The sequence below is a fragment of the Myotis yumanensis genome, unplaced genomic scaffold, assembly GCF_028538775.1.
Source record: "Myotis yumanensis isolate MYYU_CA2020_CCGP unplaced genomic scaffold, mMyoYum1.0.hap1 SCAF_1, whole genome shotgun sequence".
Classification (NCBI taxonomy): domain Eukaryota; kingdom Metazoa; phylum Chordata; class Mammalia; order Chiroptera; family Vespertilionidae; genus Myotis; species Myotis yumanensis.
Window position 1 is genome coordinate 18,629,579 of NW_027223752.1, and position 24,665 is coordinate 18,654,243.

Below are 24,665 nucleotides of genomic sequence, written 5' to 3' on the forward strand. Positions count from 1 at the left end.
TGTTGATTGCCTCTGGAGGAGCAGGAAGGGGGATGAGAAAAGGAGTTAGTGAATAAAGGGGATGTTATCTAGAACTGTAATATAATTGTATGAAAGACAATGCAAATATGACAATGCTGGATGATAGAAGTATGGATGATAGAAATATAGATGACTGTTTAATTATCCTTGCTACTTAGTTTCCAATTTTTGCAGAAATGATCAATTGATAAGGGATTGAGATTAAAGATGGAATTGGAAGTGAGTAGTTAGGAGGCAGAATTACAGGTAAAATGACAAAGACCTGAACTATGACCCTAAGAATACAAATGATTGAATAGAGTTATTCAAAAGCTAGAGTTGCCCAGACTTGATGATCAATTAAATGTGAAGGGTGTGAGAGAGAGATGAGTGAAGGATGCCTAGAGAGATAAAGTCATAGTGACTGCAGGGCTCCCAGTTCAAAGGCCTGGGTGAAGGAGTAACCATTCTCCATGACAGAGAACAGAGGGGGAGCCGGTCATGGGGTGGGTGGGCCAGGAGGAGGTGATGTCTGTTATTTCAAGCTTTGATTGATAACTCTGAATCTTATTATTATTATTTTACTTTTTTTCCTGTTCATTTGTTTACTTTTTGTTCTTTCTCACTACTGGTTTGCAATTCAGGAATATATACATACAGCTTTAGATATTATTTTTTGTAACAAGACCCTTCACCTAAGGGTTTGGGTTTTACAAAGACAGGGCCAATGAAGTTATGTAAGTTGATCAGGTAATGGGTTGCTCTGAATAAGAAAGTGAACACAGTGAAAACTCAATGACTGACCAGCACATACTTACTGCAGACTTTTGTTTTATTTTGTTTATCCTCACCCAACGATATTTTTCCATTGATATTTTTTTAGGAGAGTAGAAGGGAGAGGGAGAGACACAGAAAGAGAAACTTTGATGTAAGAGAGACACATCGGTTGATTGCCTCCCACACATGCCCCAACCAGGGCTGGGGATGGAGCCTGTAACCAAGGTACCTGCCCTTAACCAGAATCAAACCAGGGACCTTCCATCGCTCTATTCACTGAGCCAGACCAGCTAGGGCAAGATTTTTTAACTTTGCTTGGGAGATTCAGTTGCCATCATTAAATACATTAATGTATTTATTTAATATGAACTTGGAGTTTTCTATAGAGAGATACCTCCATGGCAGATTGCTAGACAGCAAAACAAGTCTTATAATTTACAGTCTTGGTCCTCATGACCTTTTCTTGATTTGGGATTCATACTTGAAACCACTATTCATTTCTGTCTGTCATTTTACCTCCCCTTCAGCCATTCATCCATAGACATACACACTCTTGGGACTTCCCAAAAGTAATTTTTAACCAAGCCAATCAATATTTAATCTCCAAATTGTTAAAAATCTCTCCAACTTTCCACATGATGAAATAACAAGCAAACGAAAACAGGTAGCTGCAGGTTGCTTTATGTATAGAAATAGATCCTGAGCAATAAAAGGACCACTTTTCCTGGATAAAAGCCAGCCTGACATTACATCTGGCCTTGTCTTAATTCCTGCTCACTCAGCTGCACTTGAGGAAGAGACAGGAAGCCAATAGCTACAGTTCTATCCCATTCCACAATCCATCTCTGCTAACACTTACATCCCTAGCTCATGTTTCCAGCAGTGAAGTGCTGTAATCTTATTCCATTTAAAGGCAGTACTGCAAGAAAGGGTGGCACTGACATTGCTTGGAACGAGCCTGCTGCCTTCCATCCCAACAGTATGAACAGAGGGAGGATGCCTTACATGTTGTCATTCCCTAATTCAGCCTCACTGGCACCCCAAACCACTGGCCCTGCCTCTCCTCCACTGTCCCTCACCACCCCATATCCAGGCTTGGACCCAACAGTGTATCATCATCGTCACTCCCTTGCCTTTGTCATTCTCTTTCTCCGTTGGACTCTCCTTGCAAAACTCCAGCCTTCTCCCTATTCTGCTTCTGCAACGGAACCACTGAATGTGGCTGGAGAAAGGTTTAATGCCATGCTGGCTGTTCGCACATTCAATTCCTCGTGGGTCCCCAAAGGGGCTCTGACTGCTGGTTGGCAATTCTATCTTGCACTAACCAGAATGGTCACTTCACACTTTCTCCTCTTTCCTCAAACCTCCATTATCTCCCCCCTTCTCCTCACTCCCAGCTGGTGGTGCCCTTTATTTCCCTGAAACAGTAGGAGCAATCAGAAGAGAAAGTCACATGCTCCCACTGACACATCTTTCCTGGGCCCTAATGCTCTGTCTTCCCTCCTGTTACTATGGATAAAGCTGTCAAACCTTTTCCCAGAACACTTCCTCTCCGACCTCCTGCAATGGTCCCTCTCTGTCCTGCATCACCGGGCTTCCCCCTTTCTCCTGGATCATTCCCATCAGTGCGCAAATATGATGGAATACAAACAAAGCAAAATGTAGAAATGAAAACCTCCCTTGACCTCTTATCTCTAATCCAAATACTGCCCATTTCTCTCTCCCCTTCACAGAAACACTCCTTGAAAGGGATTATCTTCTCTCACTGACTCTATTGCTTATCCTTCCAGTCTTTCTTGCGCCCACTCAAATCAGATTTTCATCCCTATCACTCCAATGAAGGCACTCTAAGTGTGGTGGTGGTCAATTGTGAGCTCTCCTACTCCATCAGAAGACTCACTTTGCACTGTCAAGCACCTTCCCTCCTGAAACAAACTCCACTAGGCCTCCAGCACACCTGTCTTTCTCTTGGCCTCCTTCTTATCCATTGGCCTCTCTTCAGCCTCCTTTGCTGCACTTGGTGATTTTCCCAATCCCCAAAGTTTGGAGGGTGCAGTCATCAGATCTCTTTTCTTCTCTATGACATTTACTTCCTAGGCCAGTGGTCAGCAAACTGCGGCTCGGCAAACCGCGACTCGAGAGCCACATGTGGCTCTTTGGCCCCTTCAGTGTGGCTCTTCCACAAAATACCGACTTCTGCGCATGGGCCACGAAGTTTCAATCACACTGTACGTGCGCACCCGCACGTGGTATTTTGTTGTTAGGAGCTAAGGGTGGAGTGGATCACAGGATCCAGGTGAGAGATGGTGATCTATTTTCTCCTAAATAGATGAGTAATTTTGGTCCACTTAATCTTTCTATGCCTCAGTTTCCTTTCCTGTAACATGAAGCAACTGGCCTGAGATCAATTACTGCAACTCACATTAAGCAATGTATTTTACATTTCTACCCTTTACTTACATCTGCATGTATTAAAAAAACACTAAAATTATGGTTTCATGAAATAAGACCCCTGAGAACCACAATGTACTCTGATTTTTTCTATTCACTATATATATATGAATATATATATGAATTATTATATATTCACATATATATGTAATTATTATGGACTAAAGGTGTGCATTTCCCCAAAATTCATATTTTGAAATCCAAACCCCCAGTGTGATGGTATTTGGAAGAGGGGGTCTCTGGGAGATGATTAGGTCACGTGGATGAAGCCCTGTGAAAGGATTAGTGCCTTTGTAAAAGAGACCTCAGAGAGCTCTCTTGGTTCCTCTCTTTCTACCATGTGAGGATACAGTGAAAAAGTCCGCATCTGCCACCCAAGACCCAACTGGGCTAGGACCTTGATCTCAGACTTCCAGCCACTAGAATTGTGAGAAATTTCTGTTGTCTTAGTTGCCCAGTCTCTGCTTTTGTTCGAGCAGCCTGGACAGCGGTCTACTGCATTAATTTCACAACCCAAGTACTTGGGCAAGTAACATCAGCTTCCCGAGTTTCAGTTTCACCACCTGTAAAATGTGAGAAGTAATACTTCCTTTATAGGGTTATTGATTAAGTAAGGATTCACTGAAGCTCCGGTTTAACCCAGGGTTGATGCTAGCTTTATATCAAAACCCAACTAGCGGAACTAGATCATACCTAATACCATGATTACATTAAAATATATATAAAGAACAGGATGTGAAAACAGTCCCAGGGTGTGTGTGGCAGGGGAGGTGGACATTGGGGGGGGACCTGCATTTTTTATAATACAAGAATACCAGCTCTGCTAAGTAGTTCAAAACCTCCCCGTCAGTTGCCAGAAACTCAATGTAGAAACACTCCCATGGCATTATACATGCTTGGGGGGTCTGAGGGTGAATGGAAACAGCTTATTTTGGAAAAGGATGCAATACCATCAAGCAGTGTGTCAGTTTAAATGTAAGTGAGAGAGTAGCCTTAGTTTACATGCCTATTCAGCGTCCCACTGGGGTACTTTTCAGTCAAAATGTCTTTATAAATTTCCAGTTGCCAAATACCTACCTTCCATTTTAAAGCAATGTTATTTCAATAGTTTTTGCTCTCCAAGAGGTTGTGAGCAAATTGGATTTTTGTAAATCAGCTATCATGCTCCCACTGGCTTAAATTATAACTTGCAGAGGTTTTGTTTTTAATTCCTGATTCGTTTTCCACCCTAAGGCTTAATTGAAAGTGTCCCTGCTTCCTCCACCCTGCCAGCCTCAGTCAGAGCTCTTAGTTGAGAAAAATAGAATGCATTCTAGCAATTTACACAGAAATGGAATTTATTAAAGGATATGAGGTCACTTACAGAAATTCCTGGAGGGCTCGAGTCAGGATAAGAGTAAATGAACATGCAAGCCAAGCTGCAGGGCAGCTCCAGCAAAGACAGTTACTGTCACTGGGTACAGACACTGTGGCTCCCGCCGCTGACCCCAGGTTCTGGATGTCAGAACTCTCCCTTCTCTGCTATTGAAAGCTGAATGTCTTGCTTCTCCATTATCTGGAAATTGGATTCTAGGAAACAGCTCTTTCCTTTTCACTTACAAATTAAAGTGGCACAGCGTACATCTGATCAGAGAAGTCAAGCTCACTTGTCTGCACTCTAGCTGCAAGGGAAGCTGGGAAAGAAAGTCTGGCTTCTACCTTGGTCAGTGGGGGGGGCATGGAGGGGAAGGGGAGGGAATTTTGTCTTGGGAAATTCCCCCCAAATACTGGATGATCATAAAAATGACCATTATTTACTACGCACCGTCTTTACACAATCCCTCTCAGTGTAAGCAAAAATCTTCAAAGTGAAAAGAGAGACAGTAATTACCGACCATGAAACCAGACATGTGTTTGGTGCTTTATGGAAGTTGACATGTGTAGAAAAAGTAATTCCATACATAAAACCTACTTTTGAAGGAGTTTATAATTTAGTTGAAAAATAGATAACCAGATAACTAAGGATGGTAAGTGACAGTGGTGGAGACCTTTGACATTCAAGAGGACAATATCAGGAGGCCTTTGGACTCCCAAATTTGCAAATATAGATAATATGTTCATTGAGAACTACATGTTTCCTGTGCATATCCCCATTGCCTTTTCAATTATATTTTCTCTTTAAAGAAACAGAGTTGGTTTCATTTTCTAAAAATACATGAAATGCTAATAACCTGATATCCACAAAGCAAGTTGAGATGAGAATGCTGAGTGGGCCAGCTAGGTGTACTCAGTAGTAGAATCACTCAGGATCAAATTATTGTGCTTAAAGAATTAGTGAAAGAAGGTCAGGGAAGATTCAATAGAGGAAGCAAAATAATCCAAACTCTTTTCTATAGATTATTTAAAAATTATATGATCAAGCCCTTATCAATTCTCTGACCTCATCTATATTATTCTCCCCTTTATTTTCTATACTTCGGCCACTCTGGGCTTCTCTTTGTTCTTCTAGTATACTAATTTTTCCTGCCTAGGCCTTAGCAGTTGCTGCTCCCTCTATGTGGAATAACCTTCCTCCCTGATCTTTGCATGGCTAGTTTCTCCTCTCATTTGGGTTTCAGATCAAATGGCACATTCTCTGAGGGAACACCAGGATAAGTGGCCACTCCCTCTCTCTGCTCTCTAGCACATATTGTTTTATTTCTTTAAAAGTATTCCATTTATTCATTTCCAATTAACTGTTGGTCTTCTCCTTCTTGAACATAATATCCATGAGCAGGGATCTTATCTGACCAGCTCTCTGCATCCAAGACAGTGTGTGGCATCATTAGGTACTCAGTGGTTATGGAAAATTAATGAGTTAAACATTCAAAGAATATTTAAGGACAGGCATTCTAGTTGAAAGAGTAGAAGAGCATATGTAATTGGCACTGAAGCATAAAACAGCTTGACACTCTGTGGAGGTCAAATGTAGGCAGGCACAGGTCGGGAAAGCCACCTGTGCCATGCTTCAGAGAGGAAACTTACTCCTTCAGAGAGTGAGGAGCGATTGAAAGGGTCTAACCAACGGGGAAAGGAAATATACTAGACTAGTGGCCCAGTACACGAAATTTGTGCATGGGGAAGGGGGTGGTGTCCCTCTGCCCAGCCTGCACCCTCTCCAATCTGGGACCCCTCGGGGGATGTCCAACTGCCGGTTTAGGCCTGATCCCATACCGGCAGTCGGACATCCCTCTCACAATCCAGGACCACTGGCTCCTAACCGCTCACCTGCCTGCCTGCTTGATCACCCCTAACTACTCTGCCTGCCAGTCTGATCACCCCCAACTGCCCCCTATGCCAGCCTGCTCGTCCCCAACTGCCCCCCCCCCTTGCTGGCCTGATTGCCCCTAACCACCTCTGCCTCAGCCCCACCACCATGGCTTTGTCTGGAAGGTCTCCTGGAAGGTCTCCTGGTCTAATTAGCATATTACCCTTTTATTAGTATAGATGGGAGCATGATGTAGGTAGACTAACCTGGGGAGCTAAAGATGATGATAGTAGGGGTGCTTAACATCAGGGTGAAGACCTGGTGCTGAATCTGCTAGCTACAGGCACTTTTTAAAAGCCAGGTCATTAGATGGGTTTGGCAAACACTGTGTAAGATGAACTGGAGTATAAAGAAACTAGAGCCAGGGAGACTAATTAGGAGTTTTAAATATCCCAGATGTCACCAGAGTCTAAACAAAGACAGCATAATTAGCAATGACAAATGAGGAGCCAAGAGACATTGTAAAGAATCAAAAGGATTTCACCCAGATTGACTACTGGGGCGGGGTGGCGGTCAAAGAAATTGGTCAGTTTCCACTGAGAGCCCTCTTCCAGATTGTACCCTCACAGGGCAGAAAGAGGACAGGAGAGCCCTCTGAGGCCTCCTTTACCCAATTCATCAAGGCTCCACCCTCACCCCCTAATCTTCTCCCAAAGACACCCTCCCAATACCATTACATTGGAGTTAGGTTTTGAACCTATGAACTGGAGGGGGACACAGACCTTCTGTCCATTGCACTGGCCTTGACCTTCCCTTCCTCCCCTGGTTCCCACCTGTCCTTGGAGCCTAGTTCTTTAGCCATCTCACCCTTTCTCTGGTCTCGTTCCCATCCTTCTGGCCAGACTTAATTTCTATTGTGCTCAACCAACAATCCTATTGGCTCAGCACCTAATAAACTAAAGAGACTTACAAAACAAGATTAAAAACAAAGATATTGGACTACTACTTGAAGCAGTGGAAATAAAGAGATAAACTTTCTTTCAAGTGTAGAGGAGCTTCAACCACACTTCCAATGGCTCCCCAGAAGAAATCCCTGTATTCGGAAGGAATGTGAAAAGAAAACAGCTGGAATGACAGTAAGATGCCAGCCCATCCCCAGCCCATCCTGCTCCAATAATCCCAATATGCCTGTGGTTTAAACCAGAGCAACACTCTCCAAATCATTGTGTAGAGTGGATATGGACATATGCCCAGGAAATCGCTGAGATTTAATTCAGAAGTCTTCGGAGGCCCCTGGAGATCAAGGTTGGGCTGTTACATAGCAGTTACAGGAGACAAATTGCTACAGAACACAGAGCAAAAACAATTTAAGGTCTTCATTGGTGCAGCCGGCCATGGAACATGTCCTTCAGGATTTAATAAATTTAGATTATCCAAATCAAATGGCGAGGACATTTGCAAAATCAAGTTACTAGATAGCACTTTTAAATGACTCATGTTACCAGGAAGCTCTGCAGCCCTAACAGTGACCTGCGTTATCCCTGAAGGGTGTTCCGCCGGTCGGGAGGCTAAGCTCCTGGAAAACCGATCACATATTAAATATAAAATTTCGGTTTGTGGTGGCACCTCTGGGTGCGGGGGATGGTGGGGTAGAGGGAAGAAAGTTCGTGAACATAATAAAAAAGCAGGTGGCAGTGGAAGAGGGCTATAACCTTTTGCCCTAGAATCTGACTACTTCTCCTCACCTCCTGGTCTCGGTTTCTGCAATGTTTCTCTAACTTGTCTCCTTATTTTCACTCTTATCCCTTACGGTCTATTCTCATCCCAGCAGCCAGAATGATCCTTTTAGAACTTAAGGCCGATTATGCTCCTAATCCAAACTTTCCAATGATTCTTTGCCTCACTCAGATCAAAGCGGTCCTTGCAAGGCTTCCAAGACCTGGATGAGCTTACGAGACCCTCCACTCAGACACACAGACACACACACCCTCCCGCCCCACCACACCTCTCTTGTGTACTCTCCCCCTCCTTCAACTCCAGCCATACTGGTCTGCATGCTGCTCTTTGCACAAGTCCTAGCGTGTTCTCACTTAGGGCCTTTGCTTGAGCTCTCCCCTCAGCAGGAACGCTCTCCCCCAAGACGCACACTTACCTTACTCCTTTGACCTTGCCCAAGTCTGTGCTCAGATGTCACCTTCTCCAGAAGACCCACCCCATCCTCTCTATTTGAAATTGCTGCTCCCCCTCCACTTCCCTGACCGCTCTTCTCATGTTCTATTTTCCCCTAGCATCTGTCTTTTCCTAGCACACTATATACAGAGTGGGGCAAAAGAGGTTTACAGTTGTGAGAACATGAAACACTGAGTTCATTCTTACATCACTATTTATTAATTATTGTATTGTTTCCCTATGTTTGCTTACCTCTTGTTGCATGTATCGACTATTGTCTGTCTCCCTGCTAGAACATGAGCCCCATAATCTCAAGGATGTTTGGGTATTTTTTCACTACCATATCCCCACAGCCTAGAAGAGGACTTAGCATTTAGTAGATGCTCAGTAAGTTTCAAGTTTCTAAAATTCTAAGCCCCTGAGCAATACAAAGGTTTGGGTGCAGACAAAAATGTATGTTCAAGGAACTTGAAAGGCAAGATTCCTCCCTACCCGAAAACTATAAAAATACTTGAGGGGATTGAAGGATGATGATGAAAGCAGAGCCTGGTGGGTTCTGGAGAGTGAAATCTATGCCTTACCTCACAGACAGAGCCCCGGGGAGCCTCAGGACCCCCGAGAGAGGCTGCCTGCCTGTCGTACCCATGTAAAGAGGACCCACCCCGAGAGGGAACAGAGCAATGGAGAGAGGGGCAGGACCAAACACGGCCACATGGACAGAAAGGAGGGAGGTCTCAGTGTGGGCCCAGATATCCCCTCCCCAAACCTGGCAGTATGTGGCCAACCCTCCCCCCAACACCTTCACACAAGCCCGGGGGAAGTGGAGTGATTCCTAAAAACTGTTTAATTCTTCCCACAACCCCACTGAGATAAAGGTAGAAATTATAACTAAGTTATGTAAAAATGAAATTCTGCTTCCTGTATGCCAAAGTTCCAACCTGCCTCCTTTTATTTTATGTCAAAACAACCACTAATATTTTAAGAAACAGAATGAATTTTAAAGACATTTTGGTCAGGTGCCAGGCAGAGATGAACTTGGTCTCCAGGAGTCTGGGACGGGCACTTTGTATCCTCGGCTGACCTTGTGTTCGCTTCTGTAGGGAAATTAGAGGAGCCTCAGGCGACTGCACACAGCTAGTGATTGCCATGGCAACCAAAGGCCCAATCACCCAAGCTTTATTCCAAACTGCTTTATCAGGAGTGAACTGCAGACAGTCTCGGAAAATGAAAGATGAAAAATTCATATTCTCTCTCCTTCTCCTCCTTTCTCTTGTTCTGAAAGTGGCCCATCCTTTCTCTCCCTGAAATTATTCTGGATGCCTTTTCTTTCTTTCTCTGATTTGTGGTCTGATTCATGGATCCTCCTGCTTGATGATTGAGGGTTTGGATAGAATTAGCACAGAGCGGTTCCCTCGGGGGTCACCCCCATGTCACACATTGGCAAGGCTGGCAGAATGGCGGTGTGTCCCAGAAGAGGCCACCCTGGGGCAGGCACATCTCTGGTCTGTTGAAGGGGATCCATGACCCTGTCACTCTACTGTTGGGAGGGGGCCTACACCAAGATAGAAAAGTTGTCATGTCAGGCTGTTTGTGGACTTAGAGCTGTGTTAATAAATAAATGATGGCTTTCTAACCTGATCTTTGTCAGGGTTTTTGTTGTTGTTGTTGTTGCTGTTGTTTTTTCTCTGATCTATCACTTAAAGTAGAAGACAGTAAACATAAAATTATGTGGCATACAGTTCAGGTGATGGGTTCTCTGGTTGCTATGGCGATTATTCTGCTAGAGGTCAATATTTCCTCTAAACACACTTGTACCACCTAATTCCCTCCCAAAGGCCTTACCTCCAAATACCACCACGTCGGAGATTAGGTCTTCAACAGATGAATTGGGGGGGGGGGGGGGGGCGGGAGCACAAACATTCAGTCCACAATGAAGGCCTTGCAGAACGGGCATTCGATGTGGCCCCCAAGAGCTATTTCCCCTGACTAGGGGGGAGGTAGGACCAGACATTTCAGAATCCTGGGCAAGTTGCTCCTCTGAGACACCAAAGGGAAGGACTGAACACTGTGCTTAAAAATGTGGCTTAAAAATGCTGTGACTCCACCATCAGCTAGTGCCTGGCTCCCGTGGGCGCTCCCAAACGGTGGCCCAATGAATGAATGAATATCTTTATCAAAAGACACACTTTGGAAATGAAAGAAATCATCCAGGTGAGAAGCACAGCTATAGGCATCAAATTGTTTGAGTGGAAGATATTTCAATGTTTTTCCTTTTAGCAGTTGTTTTTCACATAAGCCCAAAGGCAATACCATTTCCTGAATATCTGGTAAGGCTTCTTGTTTCTTTTCTCTTGACCTTTCTACAGCGCCTACTGTGACCTGTGACTGGCTAGCAGCGGTTCTCAACCTGTGGGTCGAGACCCCTTTGACGGTTGAATGACCCTTTCACAGGGGTCGCCTAAGACCATCCTGCCTATCAGATATTTACATTATGATTCATAACAGTAGCAACATTACAGTTATGAAGTAGCAACGAAAATAATTTTATGGTTGGGTCACAACATGAGGAACTGTATTTAAAGGGCCAGAAGGTGGAGAACCACTGGGCTAAGGCATCATCTTAGGTTAGTAGAGTTGAGTGTCGTCTTCCCTATACTTCATGATGATCTTGTCTGACACTCTGAGCCTCATACAAACCCTGACATTTTTAACTCTGAGCCCCATGCCTAGTTATCTTATGTCAACACTCTATGCTTTAGTTCACCCAGCTTGAAGCAATGCTATGTCATTTTCAGGCGCTTCTCCACATTTTTGGAGAAAATAACCATAAGGAATATGCCTAAATGTGGTATTTGAGTTATACTGATGGAGAGACACACAAGCCAATACAGTGCCTGGTACAGAGCCTGCCTTCTGTGAGGGTTGTTGAGTGACTAAACAACTGCCATCTAAATATTCTTCCCAAGACAAACCTTTCCCTATGCCTGCTAACGTCCCTTAGCTTGCCAGTCACCCTGCCCTAGATTCTCGAGTCCATATGTTCACCACAGACAAAGGCGTGGGCCCCGATTCTACACGAATTCTGCCATGAACATCACAGCCCTTATACCTCCCCGCAGGCTGTTACTCCCAGGTGCACTTCAACACAAACAAGGTCCCTGGCTGGCAGTGTAGTCTTCCTCTGAGTCAGAGCTCTTTAACAAGAATACAAAACAGATGGGAGGAGGAGGTTCATTTTTCCAGGCCCCGAAGGGTGTACAGGGTTTTTTTTTTTCTGATTGGCAGGCAACGTCAGACCCTTTTTTATTAGAACATCTGCCCTGTCATGGCCCACTGCGCCTACAGCAGCATTCTACCCTACACAGCTGACCAAGACTTTTACTCCCAAGATTACCTTAAAATCTTCTTTCAGGGAGGGCTGGTCCCAGTCAAGGGGACGGGAAGCGACAGACTTCATTCAGAAAATTAGTTCATTGTCATTCATACTGTGTAGTGGGTTGAATAGTGTCCTCCAAATAATCATGTCCACCTAGAACAGTGATGGCAAACCTTTTGAGCTCGGCGTGTCAGCATTTTGAAAAACCCTAACTTAACTCTGGTGCCGTGTCACATATAGAAATTTTTTATCTTTGCAACCATAGTAAAACAAAGATTTATATTTTTGATATTTATTTTATATATTTAAATGCCATTTAACAAAGAAAAATCAACCAAAAAAATGAGTTTGCATGTCACCTCTGACACACATATCATAGGTTCGCCATCACTGACCTAGAACCTCAGAATATGACCTTATTTGGAAATCGGGTCTTTACAGGTGTAATCAATTAAAATGAGGTCATATTATTTGAGAGTGAGGTCATATCATATGAGCCCAATGAATGGTGTCCTTAGAAGAGGACAGACACACCGGGAAGGAGGCCATATGACAACGAAGACAGAGACTGGAAGGATGCAGCTACAGGTCAAGGGATGCCAAGGATTGCCAGCCACCTAGGGAGAGAAAGGCCTTGAGAGGGAGCATAGCCCTGATGAGAGCTTGATTTTAGACCTTTCAACACTGCAGGACCCACCCTACCCCCGATTATATTAAGGTATGACAATATTGACTGGATTTTATACCATGATGTCATCGGTCATCAAAGGCTTAGATCATTATTAGGGGAAGGGGAAGAGAAGAGATCAAGCTCACACAGGCTCAATAGTAAAGCACTGAGTTAGATGTTTGATGTGCGTACATCCAGAATTTTATGTAATACCCAAATCAAAGCTCTGTGAGATGGTCTATTAGTTAGGAGGTTTTCAGGAACCTGACAAATTCAATAGATTAGAAAGGCAGTGAGGACACAAATTGAATAATAAAATAAACAAAGTTATTTGTACACTAGAGAGAAAGAGAAATCTGATATCTCATATAGAGAATATACATTTTATGTCCACAGAACACATACCAATCATTGTAAGGTAAGTCCCTCTGAGATTCTATAACTAGATGTCACTAGTCTCAAGAAGGACGGTGAACAAAGAAATTGGTGACCATATAGGGAAATCTAAACAAGTGATAAAAGGAACAGAGGAGTATATTGAGAGATATAGAGACGTGGTGAGATTAAAGTACTGGACATATAACGTAAGATTGGAGGGTTTTGATTATACAGGAAAAGGGTGGAAATATCAAATTAAATACAGACTTAAATTGTGTTTGCCTCTTAATGTGAAGAATAACTACCAAAAGGACACAGGAAGAGGTTGTAACACTTCCAAATCAGTAGAGAGAAGCTAAGGGGAATGTTCTCTGAGTCTTCTCCAAGCCACCTCAACTCCTCTGTACCCTTCAGCCCTAGTGCAAGAAAAGAACCTGGTTAGGGCTGCCCAGCCATGGAATTTGCTACCCCTGGTTCCACTTCACAGGAGGTGGGGGGAGGGAGAGGAGGAAGATGTTTAAACGGTGTCTGTGGTTAGGGAGCGGATACTTCCAAGAGAGATGATGTCTATTCCAAGTGGTACACTGATGCAGCTAATCTGAGACCGCATAGCTGTATAGATTATCTCTATATTCAAAACAAATACTAGAAGATTTTTTATTTCCCAAGTGGTATCTATATAACAACTTTCAGGATCAAATTAACTTGCAATTTTTAAAAAAGCATATGATGTCCTCCACCATATATACACCTACACACACCCACCCCCCCACACACAGATACACAAAGTACGCACCCCACAGAACCCCTAAGGTGCAATCTGTATGGCACCATGTGGGCAGAAATGGATGTGTGAGCAACACCAGCACAAAAAGTGTCTCCAAACACTTATTCTTCCCTCCCACAACCTCTCCAATACCATTGTGTTGAGTTTACAGCTTTGAAAATGTAATTACCACTTCTACTCATGGGAGAGTAGGTCCTGAGAATTTTAACAGGACATACTAGAAACAGATTGAGACCTCAATGAGTGGTGGATAAAATAAGCACAGCCACCATCTCTTGTCTCCTAGGAACCTAGAGAGCAACCTGGGCTTAGGTCAACCTTCCCGAGAATCCCACTGTCATTGTCACATCCCTCCATCGGATTTAAAAATTAAACCGCGCCGAGTACAGCTCCAAGCAAGACCATAGTGAGAGCCCAGAAAAGCTATTTGAATAAACAAGATCTAGAATGTTCCCGCTGTCTGCTGTCGCTTCCCCAGCCACGCTCATGCCTTTGGGATTTCAGGAGCAGCCTCCCTGCCAAGGCGGCTGCTGTCATGATATGAGCTAGGGGTGCTGAGACGCTCCTCTTGTCCCCAGATATTTGCCTTGTACGTCTGCCATGATGCCTGCAAACCCATGTGAAATGACACGTATTTTACTTAGAAGGAAGAAACATAAAACTGTCCACATTGGACAATGACTTGGTGGGATCTTGAGGGAAGAAGACCCAGAACCGGCAACTTTTGGAGAAGGGACCCAACGGTCCAGGCAGGAGATGCCGCTGAGCCAGGCGGGGGAAGGCCTCTGAGCCTGAGCCCGGGGAAAGATGAGGGAGGAGGGGAGAGGAAGGCACTAAACAAGGCAAACTTCACCCACTTAATTCTTCGACCTGGAGCTGAGGAATGGAAGGAAAGATGTGGACATTGCTGGGGAAACCACAGGACTCATACAGACCTTCGTCCCAGAACAGCTGCTTTTTGTAAAGATGTGAGGAATATACTACTTTTCTATGAAAACAATACAGACTTTAGGGGAGGGGAGGAGGGTACAGGGATTGGGGGGTACTAGATGGTGATGACGGAGACTTGACTTGGGGTGGTGAACACACAGTACAGTGTACAGATGATGTGTTGTAGAATTGTGCACCTGGAACCTGTATAATTCCGTTAATCAGTGCCACCCCAGTAAATTCAATAAGAAAGAAAACTAAGACAACAAATACTGACTTGCTTTGAGGTTCATTGCAAGATCTACACGGCTATTTTAAAAGGAGGAAAACCAGGAGACGTCACCGTCAAATGTCGCGCTTACAGTGGACCTCTTGAACCGGACTCAGATTTTCTTGGCTCACTCCCCTCACCGGCCCTGGATGGTGACGTCACTGTGCGCCTGGGAAAGCTGCTTGCTCATGAACCTCATGGGTAAGAAGCGAAGAAGCCGACCCAGGGACGCCCCTTCTTCCAGCCTCCGGCCACTCTCCTGCGTCTTATCCAGTCACCACCTTCAGAAGCATCTTTGGGACCAGCCAACACACGGTTTGTTTGTTTTCTGCCTTCACTCCTTATTGCTGAACACCATGAGCTCCCAAATTCATCAGAATTATGCCCCCGACATGGAGGCTGTGGTCAACCCCCTGGCCAACCTGCCTCTGTGGGCCTCCCACACCTACCTCTCTCTCTCTCTCTCTCTCTCTCTCGGCTTCTATTTCGACCTGGACGATGTGGCTCTGGAGGGCGGCGGCCACTGCTTCCACAAGTTGGTGGAGAAGAGTGAGGGCACTGACCGTCTCTTAAAGTTGCAAAACAAGTGCGGTGGCCGCATTCTCTTCCAGGACGAGCTGAAGCCTTCCCAAGATGAGTGGGCAAAACTCAGGATGCCATGGAAGCCGCCCTGGCCTTGGAGAGGAACCTGAACCAGGCCCCTTTGGAGCTGCATACTCTGGGTTCTACCCGCGCAGACACTCAGTTCTGTGACTTCCTGCAGAACCACTTCCGGGGCGAGGAGGTGAAACTCATCAAGAAGATGGGCTACACCTGACACCTCCGCAGGCTGACTGGGCTGGGGGAGTATCTCCTCGAAAGGCTCACCCTCAAGCACAACTAGGAGCTTTTGGAGCCCAGAGGCATTTCAGAGGTTCCTGTGCATTCCCCAGGTGTCTGGCTTTCATCTGAGCCTCTTCTCTCTGAAACCCTCTTCCATGCATTGGACCGAATGAAACAATAGAGCTTTTTCAGCAAAAAAAAGAAGAAAGAAGAGGAGGAGGAGGAGGAGGAGGAGGAAGAGAAGAAGCAGCAGCCTTGTTCTGAGAAGTCAGTATTAAGAACATGTGTTCTTTCCTATCAAAGTTCTTCAGAATTTGTTTTCTGTTTGAAATTTTATCATGAGCTATGCAACCAAAATAGATCCTCTGGCCTGGCCAGTGTGGCTCAGCATTTGAGCGTCAACCCAGAAACCAAGAGGTGGCCAGTTCGATTCCTGGTCAGGGCACACATGCTCACAAATTTCGGCTCAATCTCCAGTGTGGGGCTTGCAGGAAGCAGCCGATCAATGATTCTTTCTCATCATTGATGTTTCTATCTCTCTTTCCCTCCCCCTTCCTCTCTGAAGTCAATAAAAATATATATATATTTTTTAAAATAAACCCTCTGTACGCTTGTAAGTTTGGATAGGCCAGAATTCAGAATTCAGGGCACGTAACACAGCCAGTTCAGGTCAGAGCCGGTGGGGATCTTCTGCTTCCTTTGGAACCAGAACATCCTCCACGTTACCCAGTGAAATGTACCTGGGACAGGCTTGGTGCAGCTTGAAGTGACTGTGTTTCCAATCACACTTCTCCCTCACCTGGAAAGTTTAAGACATTTAGTTTGGCCTTTCATTTAGTCTCTGTATCACTGAGAGGCTGCCTGGTCGGGCAAGTGGAGATGTACTGCTGTCATGGGGAACAGAAGATGTGTTTACCTCCCCAGTCTGTCTCTCACCAGCTGTGTGGCTGTGGTGGATCCTGTTATCGCCCTGAATTTTTCTTTTCTCGTCTGTAAGGTGGGGATACAGATTGCTAGACTGCTGGGCCCACAGGGCTGCTGAGAGAATGAATCAGAGGAGATCAGGGAAGCACCTTGTGACCAGTACACGTCATGGAACTAACTGTCAAGACCCTTCTGATGGGGCACATAGCATCATTTGTGAACCATTTGTTCTCTGTGGCATCTCAGTGTTTATCTAACCTGTGGGTAGCTACCACCTCATCTACTTTTGCTAGTTTATCTGCTGTTAAGTGGCAGGAAAAAGATGGCACACCAAGATGCAGATTTTACTACCTGGGTAACCTCGTGCAGGTGATGTAATCTTTCTGAGGTCATCACCAGAACAGTGGGAATCCTAATAGTTAACTTGTGGGGTTTCAAAGATTACAAGCAGTAGGCGCTTGATATTTCATAATTACTTATTATTATGCTGTTCTCACTCCCCACCTCTTGTTCTTCAGTTTTTCACAAGGGCCTCAAAAGATGGCCTGGATCCTTCACTTTAAAGCCCTCTGTCTTGAGGAACCTGGGACACTTCCCACTGGCACTGTACTGTTCACCTCCACTCAAGCCGTCAAGATAGACGCTTTAGCACAGTGGTTCTCAACCTTCTGGCCCTTTAAATACAGTTCCTCATGTTATGACCCAACCATAAAATTATTTTTGTTGCTACTTCATAACTGTAATGTTGCTACTGTTATGAATCGTAATGTAAATATCTGATAGGCAGGATGGTCTTAGGCGACCCCTGTGAAAGGGTCGTGCAACTGCCAAAGGGGTCGAGACCCACAGGTTGAGCAGATATGGGCTATTTAGGTTACCTATTGCTTTTGAGGGAGCTTCAATAGTTGGTGCCTTTTGAGGACTTCAGAGGTGAAAGTGCTCTTAGAAACCATCTAGCAAAGTGATTCTCATCACAGCCTCCCCTTAGACATGAATTCCAATGCAACAAATCGTAAAGTGGAGAAAACTGTGTAAGTATTCATGTTCTTCTTTCCCCCAAATTCCTGTGAAATAGAGAAATATTACATAACGAGTAGCCCTGCATTTGTAAAAGACAACAATCTTGTTAAGAAAACTATTTGTTGCAAACCATAATTAACGAGGCACCATCTGTGACATCCAGTGTTCTTTGCATGAGCTGTGACAATCCAGGCATATTTTAGGCTTTTTTTTTTTTAGCGCAGATGGGAAAGAGAAAAGGGTGTAACCAAGCAGTAGCGTGGCCTGAACTATCTGATCGGATGCATATGCTATGCTGTTGAGAAATTATTATTTATTATCTAGTGTAAATACACTCATTTTCCTAGAAACCTTTATTTGCAAACTGTATTCAACTTTATATTCTCCCACTGACCCTAAACATTGCCTTCAGAATGATTCTTACAAAATACCTGCTTCCTCTTCCGTCCTCAGGTAAAGCTTAAACTCCTGAACTTGGGGTTCAAAAACTACATTTCAGTCCTTCCTGAGCCTCCAGATCTAGCTGTCATGGCCAGCCCTCTCTAGCTGCTGTTGCCCAGTGCCCATCCCGCCAAATTCATACTCTAATGGCCCCCGAATATGTTGACCCAGGAGCCTTGCCTGGAATACCTCTCCATAGCCCATCTCTCTTCTCAGGTTGTCAAAATCCCACTGCTCCACCCAGTAATTTCTCTCATCCTCTCTCAATGCTTTTTCTTTAAACATCTGTCACGCTCCTACACTTTTATAGCACTTAAACAGTGTCTGTAAAAATAGCATGGCACTTCAGTTACCTGGGATATTTGTATTTGCTTAAATCAAGTCTATTGAAGTATAATCTACATACAGTGAAACTGACTTTTTTGTAAGAATGTAGGATTCTATGAGATTTTTGTTTAAAAAAAGTGTCATTGAAGTATAATTGACATACAATAAACTGAATATATTTAAAGTGTAAAATGGGATAAGATTGGCATATGTATACGGTGATGTGGCCACTACCGTAATTGAGATAACGAACATAGCCGCCCCCCCAAAGTCTCCTCATGCACCTTTGTGAGTCTTCCCTCCCACTCCTCTCTGTAGCCTCCTGTTCCCAGGCAACCACTGGTCTGCTTTCTGTCAATACAGATTAGTTTGCATTTTCTAGAATTTTATGTAAATGGAATAATACAGCATGTACTTTTTGTTTGGCTACTTTCATTCGGCATGATTCTTTTAATATTCACTCATGTTGTGCATATGTCAATAGTTCATTCCTTTTTGTTGTTTTATATGTGTGGAAATGCTGCAGCTCATTTACTAGTATTCCTTCACCTGTTGATATGGATATCTGGATTGTTTCCAGTTGGGAGCTACTACAAATAAAGTTGCTATACATATTCAGGCCCAAGTCTTTTTATGAATGTATGCTTTTATTTCTCTTGGGTACATACACAGGAATGGCATGGCTGGATCAAATGGGAGGGGTAGAGTTTAATGTTTTAAGAAACTACAAACCATCTTGCAATGTGGTTGTACCAATTTACATTCCCACCACCAGTATGAGTATATAGTTCTACTTGCTCCACGTGCTAACCAACAGTTGATATGGTCTATCTTTTTAAATGTAGCCATTCTAACTTGATTTTAATTTGCATTTCCTTAATGACTAATTTTGTTGAGAATCTTTTCATGTGCTTATTTGCCATCGATATAGCTTCTTTAGTGAAGTGTCAAAATTTGTTATTTGCCCATTTTTATTTTTCCTTATTGAGTTTTGGGAGTTCTTTATATATTCTGAATGTAAATTATTTATCAGATATAAGATTTGCAAGTATTTTCTCCGAGCCTATGGTTTGTCTTTCCATTCTCCTAACAAGGTCTTTCAAGTTGTAAAAGTTTTTAATTTTCATGAAGTCCAATTGCTTAATCTTTCTTTCTTTTCTTTTTAGTATGCTTTTGGTGCTACATCTAAAAAAAAATATGTAACCCAAACTGACAAAGAATTTCTCTTAAGTTTTCTTCTAAAAGTTTGTACTTACAAGTTATACATTGAGGTCTGTCATACATTTAAGTTAACTTTTATATACAGTGCAAGGTCTGATCAGATTTGGAGAGGCTGCTGATGAATACTTTTCCTTTGAATTTAAAATGGCTCTGAAATATCCAAGTGACAATTCCAGCTGGAAGTTGGAAATCAGTATCTGGAGTCAGAAGATGGGACCCAAAACACAGACTGGGAACCCCTAGCCTGTGTGTGGTAGTTGAAGGTTCTTTGAGAAAATGAGCATACTGAGGAATAAGAGAAAAAGTGAGAATTTAAAAGGGTGGAAAATGGAACCCTGACTAACAACAAAATTTAAAGGACAAGCAAAAGAAAAGGAATTAAGCTATAGGGCAATTTGGAGTCTTTCATGAGGTTGAGGGGCGCTCTGAAAAGTGGGAGAACCCAAAAAAGTGATGGCACTAAAGAAGTCAAAGGAGAAGAGAACTTCAAGAGAGTGAGCCATGCGAATGCTGAGAAAGGTCAAGTGAGATAAAGACTAAAAATGAACCACTGAGACATCCCATGTTCATGAACACACTTAGTATTAAGATGGCAAAATTCCCCCAATAGATCTACACATTCAATAGAATCTGCTAATGGGTATGAGGCTTCTTTAGGGATGGAGAAATGGTTTTAAATTAATTATAGTGATGGCTGCTCAGCTGCGAATATATTAAGAATCACTGAATGGTACTAAAGAGAATGGTATGGTATATGAATAATATATTTTAAAAAGGGGTATTTTTTTAAAAAGCACCGCTGGATTTGCTCAATAGGAGTTATTAGTGACCTTAATGAGAGCAGTTTCCATAATGATGGAAAAGGGGGAAGCTTTAGAAGGCCTGTTAGTCAGAGAGAGGGAGAGGGAGAGAGAGAGAGAATCTCATAGATCAGGTGTGGGTCAGGTGTTTGGGGGGCGGGGGCAGTGACAGTGTGAAGTTCTAGAGCCCACCGAACTTGAGTTTCAAACACTGGGTGAGGGTCTATCTTGTCTCTGATTTAAAAAGGGAAAAAATTGCCCTAGCTGGTTTGGCTCAGTGAAGAGAGTGTTAGCCTGCAACTGAAGGGTCTCAGGTTCGATTCCGTCCAAGGGCACATGCCCAGGTTGCGGGTTTGATCCCCAGTAGTGGGCGTGCAGGTCTCCCTTTCTCTTCCTCTCTGAAATCAATAAAAATATATTGTTTAAAAAGAGGGAAAAAATTTCTTCCTAAAATCTGTCTAGGTGTGGCCTTTTCTTCCCTAAGATAATGTGGTTGCTTTCTCCAAGAGTTTCCATCATTGACATCTTACCAACCAATTACTCCTCATTAGTCAGGATTCAGGTAAGGGAAAAGATCACACTGCAAAGAATGTTATAGTCCCATGATTATAAATTAATCTTTATTTAATCTTTATTCTTTAATCTCAAGAATATGGCTTTAATATCAAGGAAGCAAAATGCCAGCATCTCTGAAAAATGTTGTATTTGCCAGCCAAAAAATAGGACTAATGCCATCTACATGGAAGAATATAAAACTGCAGTTATTTTAAAATTACTAAATAAATCTCCCCACACCGACTTATATCTGAGCCTAGATAACCATTTTGGAACTCTAGAACATATCCAAGGACCATTCCAATTAACCTATTTCCTAGAATTTATAACCATTTGGTTATGGCCTTTTACCTGAACTCAATTTCTGGGTTCATTATAGTCCAAGGTTTGAGTCTTACCACAGTATTTCTAAAATCTTTGTGTGTATTTTTTCTGAATGCCTAAACTCAGTCCCAACTGAAATCTCTTGATAAGAAATCCTTCATGTTAATAAAGAATTGGTGGTGGAAACTACATTAAAAGGATAGTGACGTGTCATCTTTATCAATTTTCCTATCTCTAAGCCATACATTATATCCTGATGGGTGCTATCCTGGGATCGGAAATGTAACAACAATTAGTACCATAGGGGACTGGTTCAGATGTGATACATTTGCAAAGGAAGAACTTCTAACCTCAGCAATTATTCAGTGTGGGCAGCCTTCTTGCCATATCTCATTTTCATCAGTCGGAAGCTCAATGATGTTAATTTTGGTTGAACAGTTTGCATATGGATTGAATACCTTTTTAGCCATGATTGAAGACGATTGTTAACCTTCCTTCTATTGGAATGTTGGCACAGAAGCCAGAAATGACGCAGTTCAGAAATAATTTTGTTACAGAGATGTATATAGCTCCTGACGTAGTGTTATGTCATCATTCTGCCCTCAGCCATCCTGACTCACCCTTTGCGTTGGTGTTCACATTGAATTAACATAAAGCCAGGACAAAAATATCTCTATGTCACCTTAGGACAGTGGTTCTCAACCTTCCTAATGCCACGACCCTTTAATACAGTTCCTCATGTTGTGGTGACCCCCAATTTCATTGTTACAAATTGAACATAATTAAAGCATAGTGATTAATCACAAAAACAATATGTAATTATATATGTGTTTTCCGATGGTCTTAGGCGACCCCTGTGAAAGGGTCATTTGACCCCCAAAGGGGTCGCGACCCACAGGTTGAGAACCGCTGCCTTAGGCATACTGACTCATTTACTTTTTGTTGTGTGACTATTCCCTTATTATTCACTTTTACTAATGCATATCATATTCATTTTAAATGATCGTAGCTTTATTTACAGGAGAAACAATGTGAAGTGATTTAACAGAGCGGTTAGGAGCAGACACTCGGGGGCCACCATGCCTGTATTTACATCTCAGCTCTGCCACTGGTAACTGTTTAACCTTGGGCAAGTGGCCTGACTTCTCTGTGCCTCACTTTTCTCACAAGTAAAATGGGAATAGCAGCACCTCACAGGACTGCAGTGGGAATCAGATGAATTAATCACATCAAGTGCTTAGAACAGTGCTGAGTGCACACACATCCTTAGTGTTAGTCACTGTGATTAATTCTTATCTTACATTAACTGAGAAAACGGTTCACATTATAAAATGTCAGTCTAACTACTAAGTGCAGTACTGGGGCTGGAGGAAATTCCCATGAGCTAAAGCAGCACTTGCATGCCCTGCAGAAGGAAAGGCTAAAAGCCTAAAGCTCAGGGTCAGGACCGTGGGTCCGTCATGGCTGTACCACCGGTCACTGGGCAACTCCGGACCCTAGGACATACCTTCCTTCATCTGCACCTCGAAGACACTCTCCACGTATTCTCAGAGGCTACTTCCAGCCTCCGGCGACCTAGAATGCCTTCAATTCACGTGGTTTTGTTCTGTCAGCTAAGTAGGACTACTTACACAAATCTGAACAGAAACGAATCGGCATCCGTAAAACAGTGTTCATGAAGTTAAGAAGTGAAAAATAACATGGACAGATTCCAAAGTCCAAAATGCACATCTGAGTGTCCCGGTCCCCTTGACACGCGGCCTTGAACAAACACCTTAAGGAGAGTTCCTCTAATACAGTTCGGGGCCTGTCCAGGATTTACAACACACAGAACTGGGACCTGGCCTGACCTTCCCGGGGCTGAGCACAGGTGGACTCCTGGCCTGTGACCCCATTCCTAATCCTGAGGTTCTGACACTAACAATGTGATAGCCCAAAAACAGCTTCTCAGGAACAAAACCGACTTGGTGGTGCATCATTTCAAATAAAATTAAAATGATGACTTGATTTCTAAGATTACGGACTTCTCAAAGACGTTTTTATCTGAGCTCCCTGAAACAAAATCTCATGAAAAATAACAGAATGATGGTGTTTTACACACTGATTTATTTTTAAAGCATAATACATAGGAAAATGTAGAGTCTCTCATAAAGTATCTGATAAATACTTTAAATAAATATCTAATTAGAGTAAATATACACATTTTTAGCCATAAAAGTGCAAGTTTCAGACCTCTTTAGCTACATGATAGCTAATGTCAAGCTTAAGAACAGTAAAAATATGCATTTATAAAACTTTGAGGAAATTCATGAAAATGGTTTATAAACATTATAAATAAACGTCCACTATATAATGTGGGAGAAGGATTCATGATCTACTTACAAATGCTGAAATCCTGTCTTTTGTAATATTACAAAGTTATTATAAAAGTTTTAATTTACATTCTTGTTTAAACTCACTCGTGTCATCTTCACTAATATCAAGCACAAGTTTGTATCACATATGTAAATAAACACACTTCTTTTCCCTCATATAATGCCCCATCGTAAAAATACACTTGGTCTAAGGAGCAATCAGAGCATAGCAAAGTGCTGCTTTAACTGTTTAATTAAGTGCTGGGTGTCCACGTGATCCGGAAATGCAGCCTCAGACTTGCGAGCAGCAACATAGCTTCTCTGTAGATCTCCAATCTGCAAGAAAGGCCAGAATAAGACCACAGAATAAAACTCCCCAAAAATGAGCAAGGGAGTCAAAACAAGACATACTATCTGCACACTGTCCAAACTCAAAGGTTCCCAAGGGTAAACTGCTTGATTATGCTATTTGGAATTTAGAATTCTTTCACCTAGAAGACAATTCTGACTTGGAAAAATATGAGAAAAAGAAAATAACCAATTATATAAATAATTTCCTTGCTGTAAATGCCAATTACTGAATCCTTCCCAAACCCAGCAGCTCCTTAATGAGTATATTTTTAATGACTAAATGTCATATCTTAAAACGTAAAATAATTATTCTGCAATCCATAATGGTATTAAGTTTAGGCAATATTCAGTGATAACGTTCTTTAAAGTTTATTACATGGTCCCTTAAGGGAAGACATATGTGTATATAATAATTGTGTTTAAAAAATCATTTCTTTCCGGAAGTTATGGTTAGAATGCCCTTATTTATCTGTATGATTTTTTAAAAAACA

At 42.8% G+C, this 24,665-nt stretch overlaps 1 protein-coding gene and 1 pseudogene across 1 annotated transcript in view; one reads left to right on the plus strand and one right to left on the minus strand.

Moving 5' to 3' along the window:
- The first annotated feature begins 15,391 nt into the window (after positions 1-15,391).
- LOC139001996 (ferritin light chain pseudogene) lies at positions 15,392-15,918 on the plus strand (annotated as a pseudogene).
- Positions 15,919-23,580: 7,662 nt separating this feature from the next.
- Positions 23,581-24,665, minus strand: part of TTC8 (tetratricopeptide repeat domain 8) — a 38,934-nt gene continuing 37,849 nt past the window's right edge. The window contains exon 14 of the mRNA XM_070403477.1: positions 23,581-24,159. Within this exon, the coding sequence (XP_070259578.1) occupies positions 24,043-24,159 (117 nt within the window). The 3' untranslated portion in view covers positions 23,581-24,042. The remainder of the gene's footprint in view (positions 24,160-24,665) is intronic.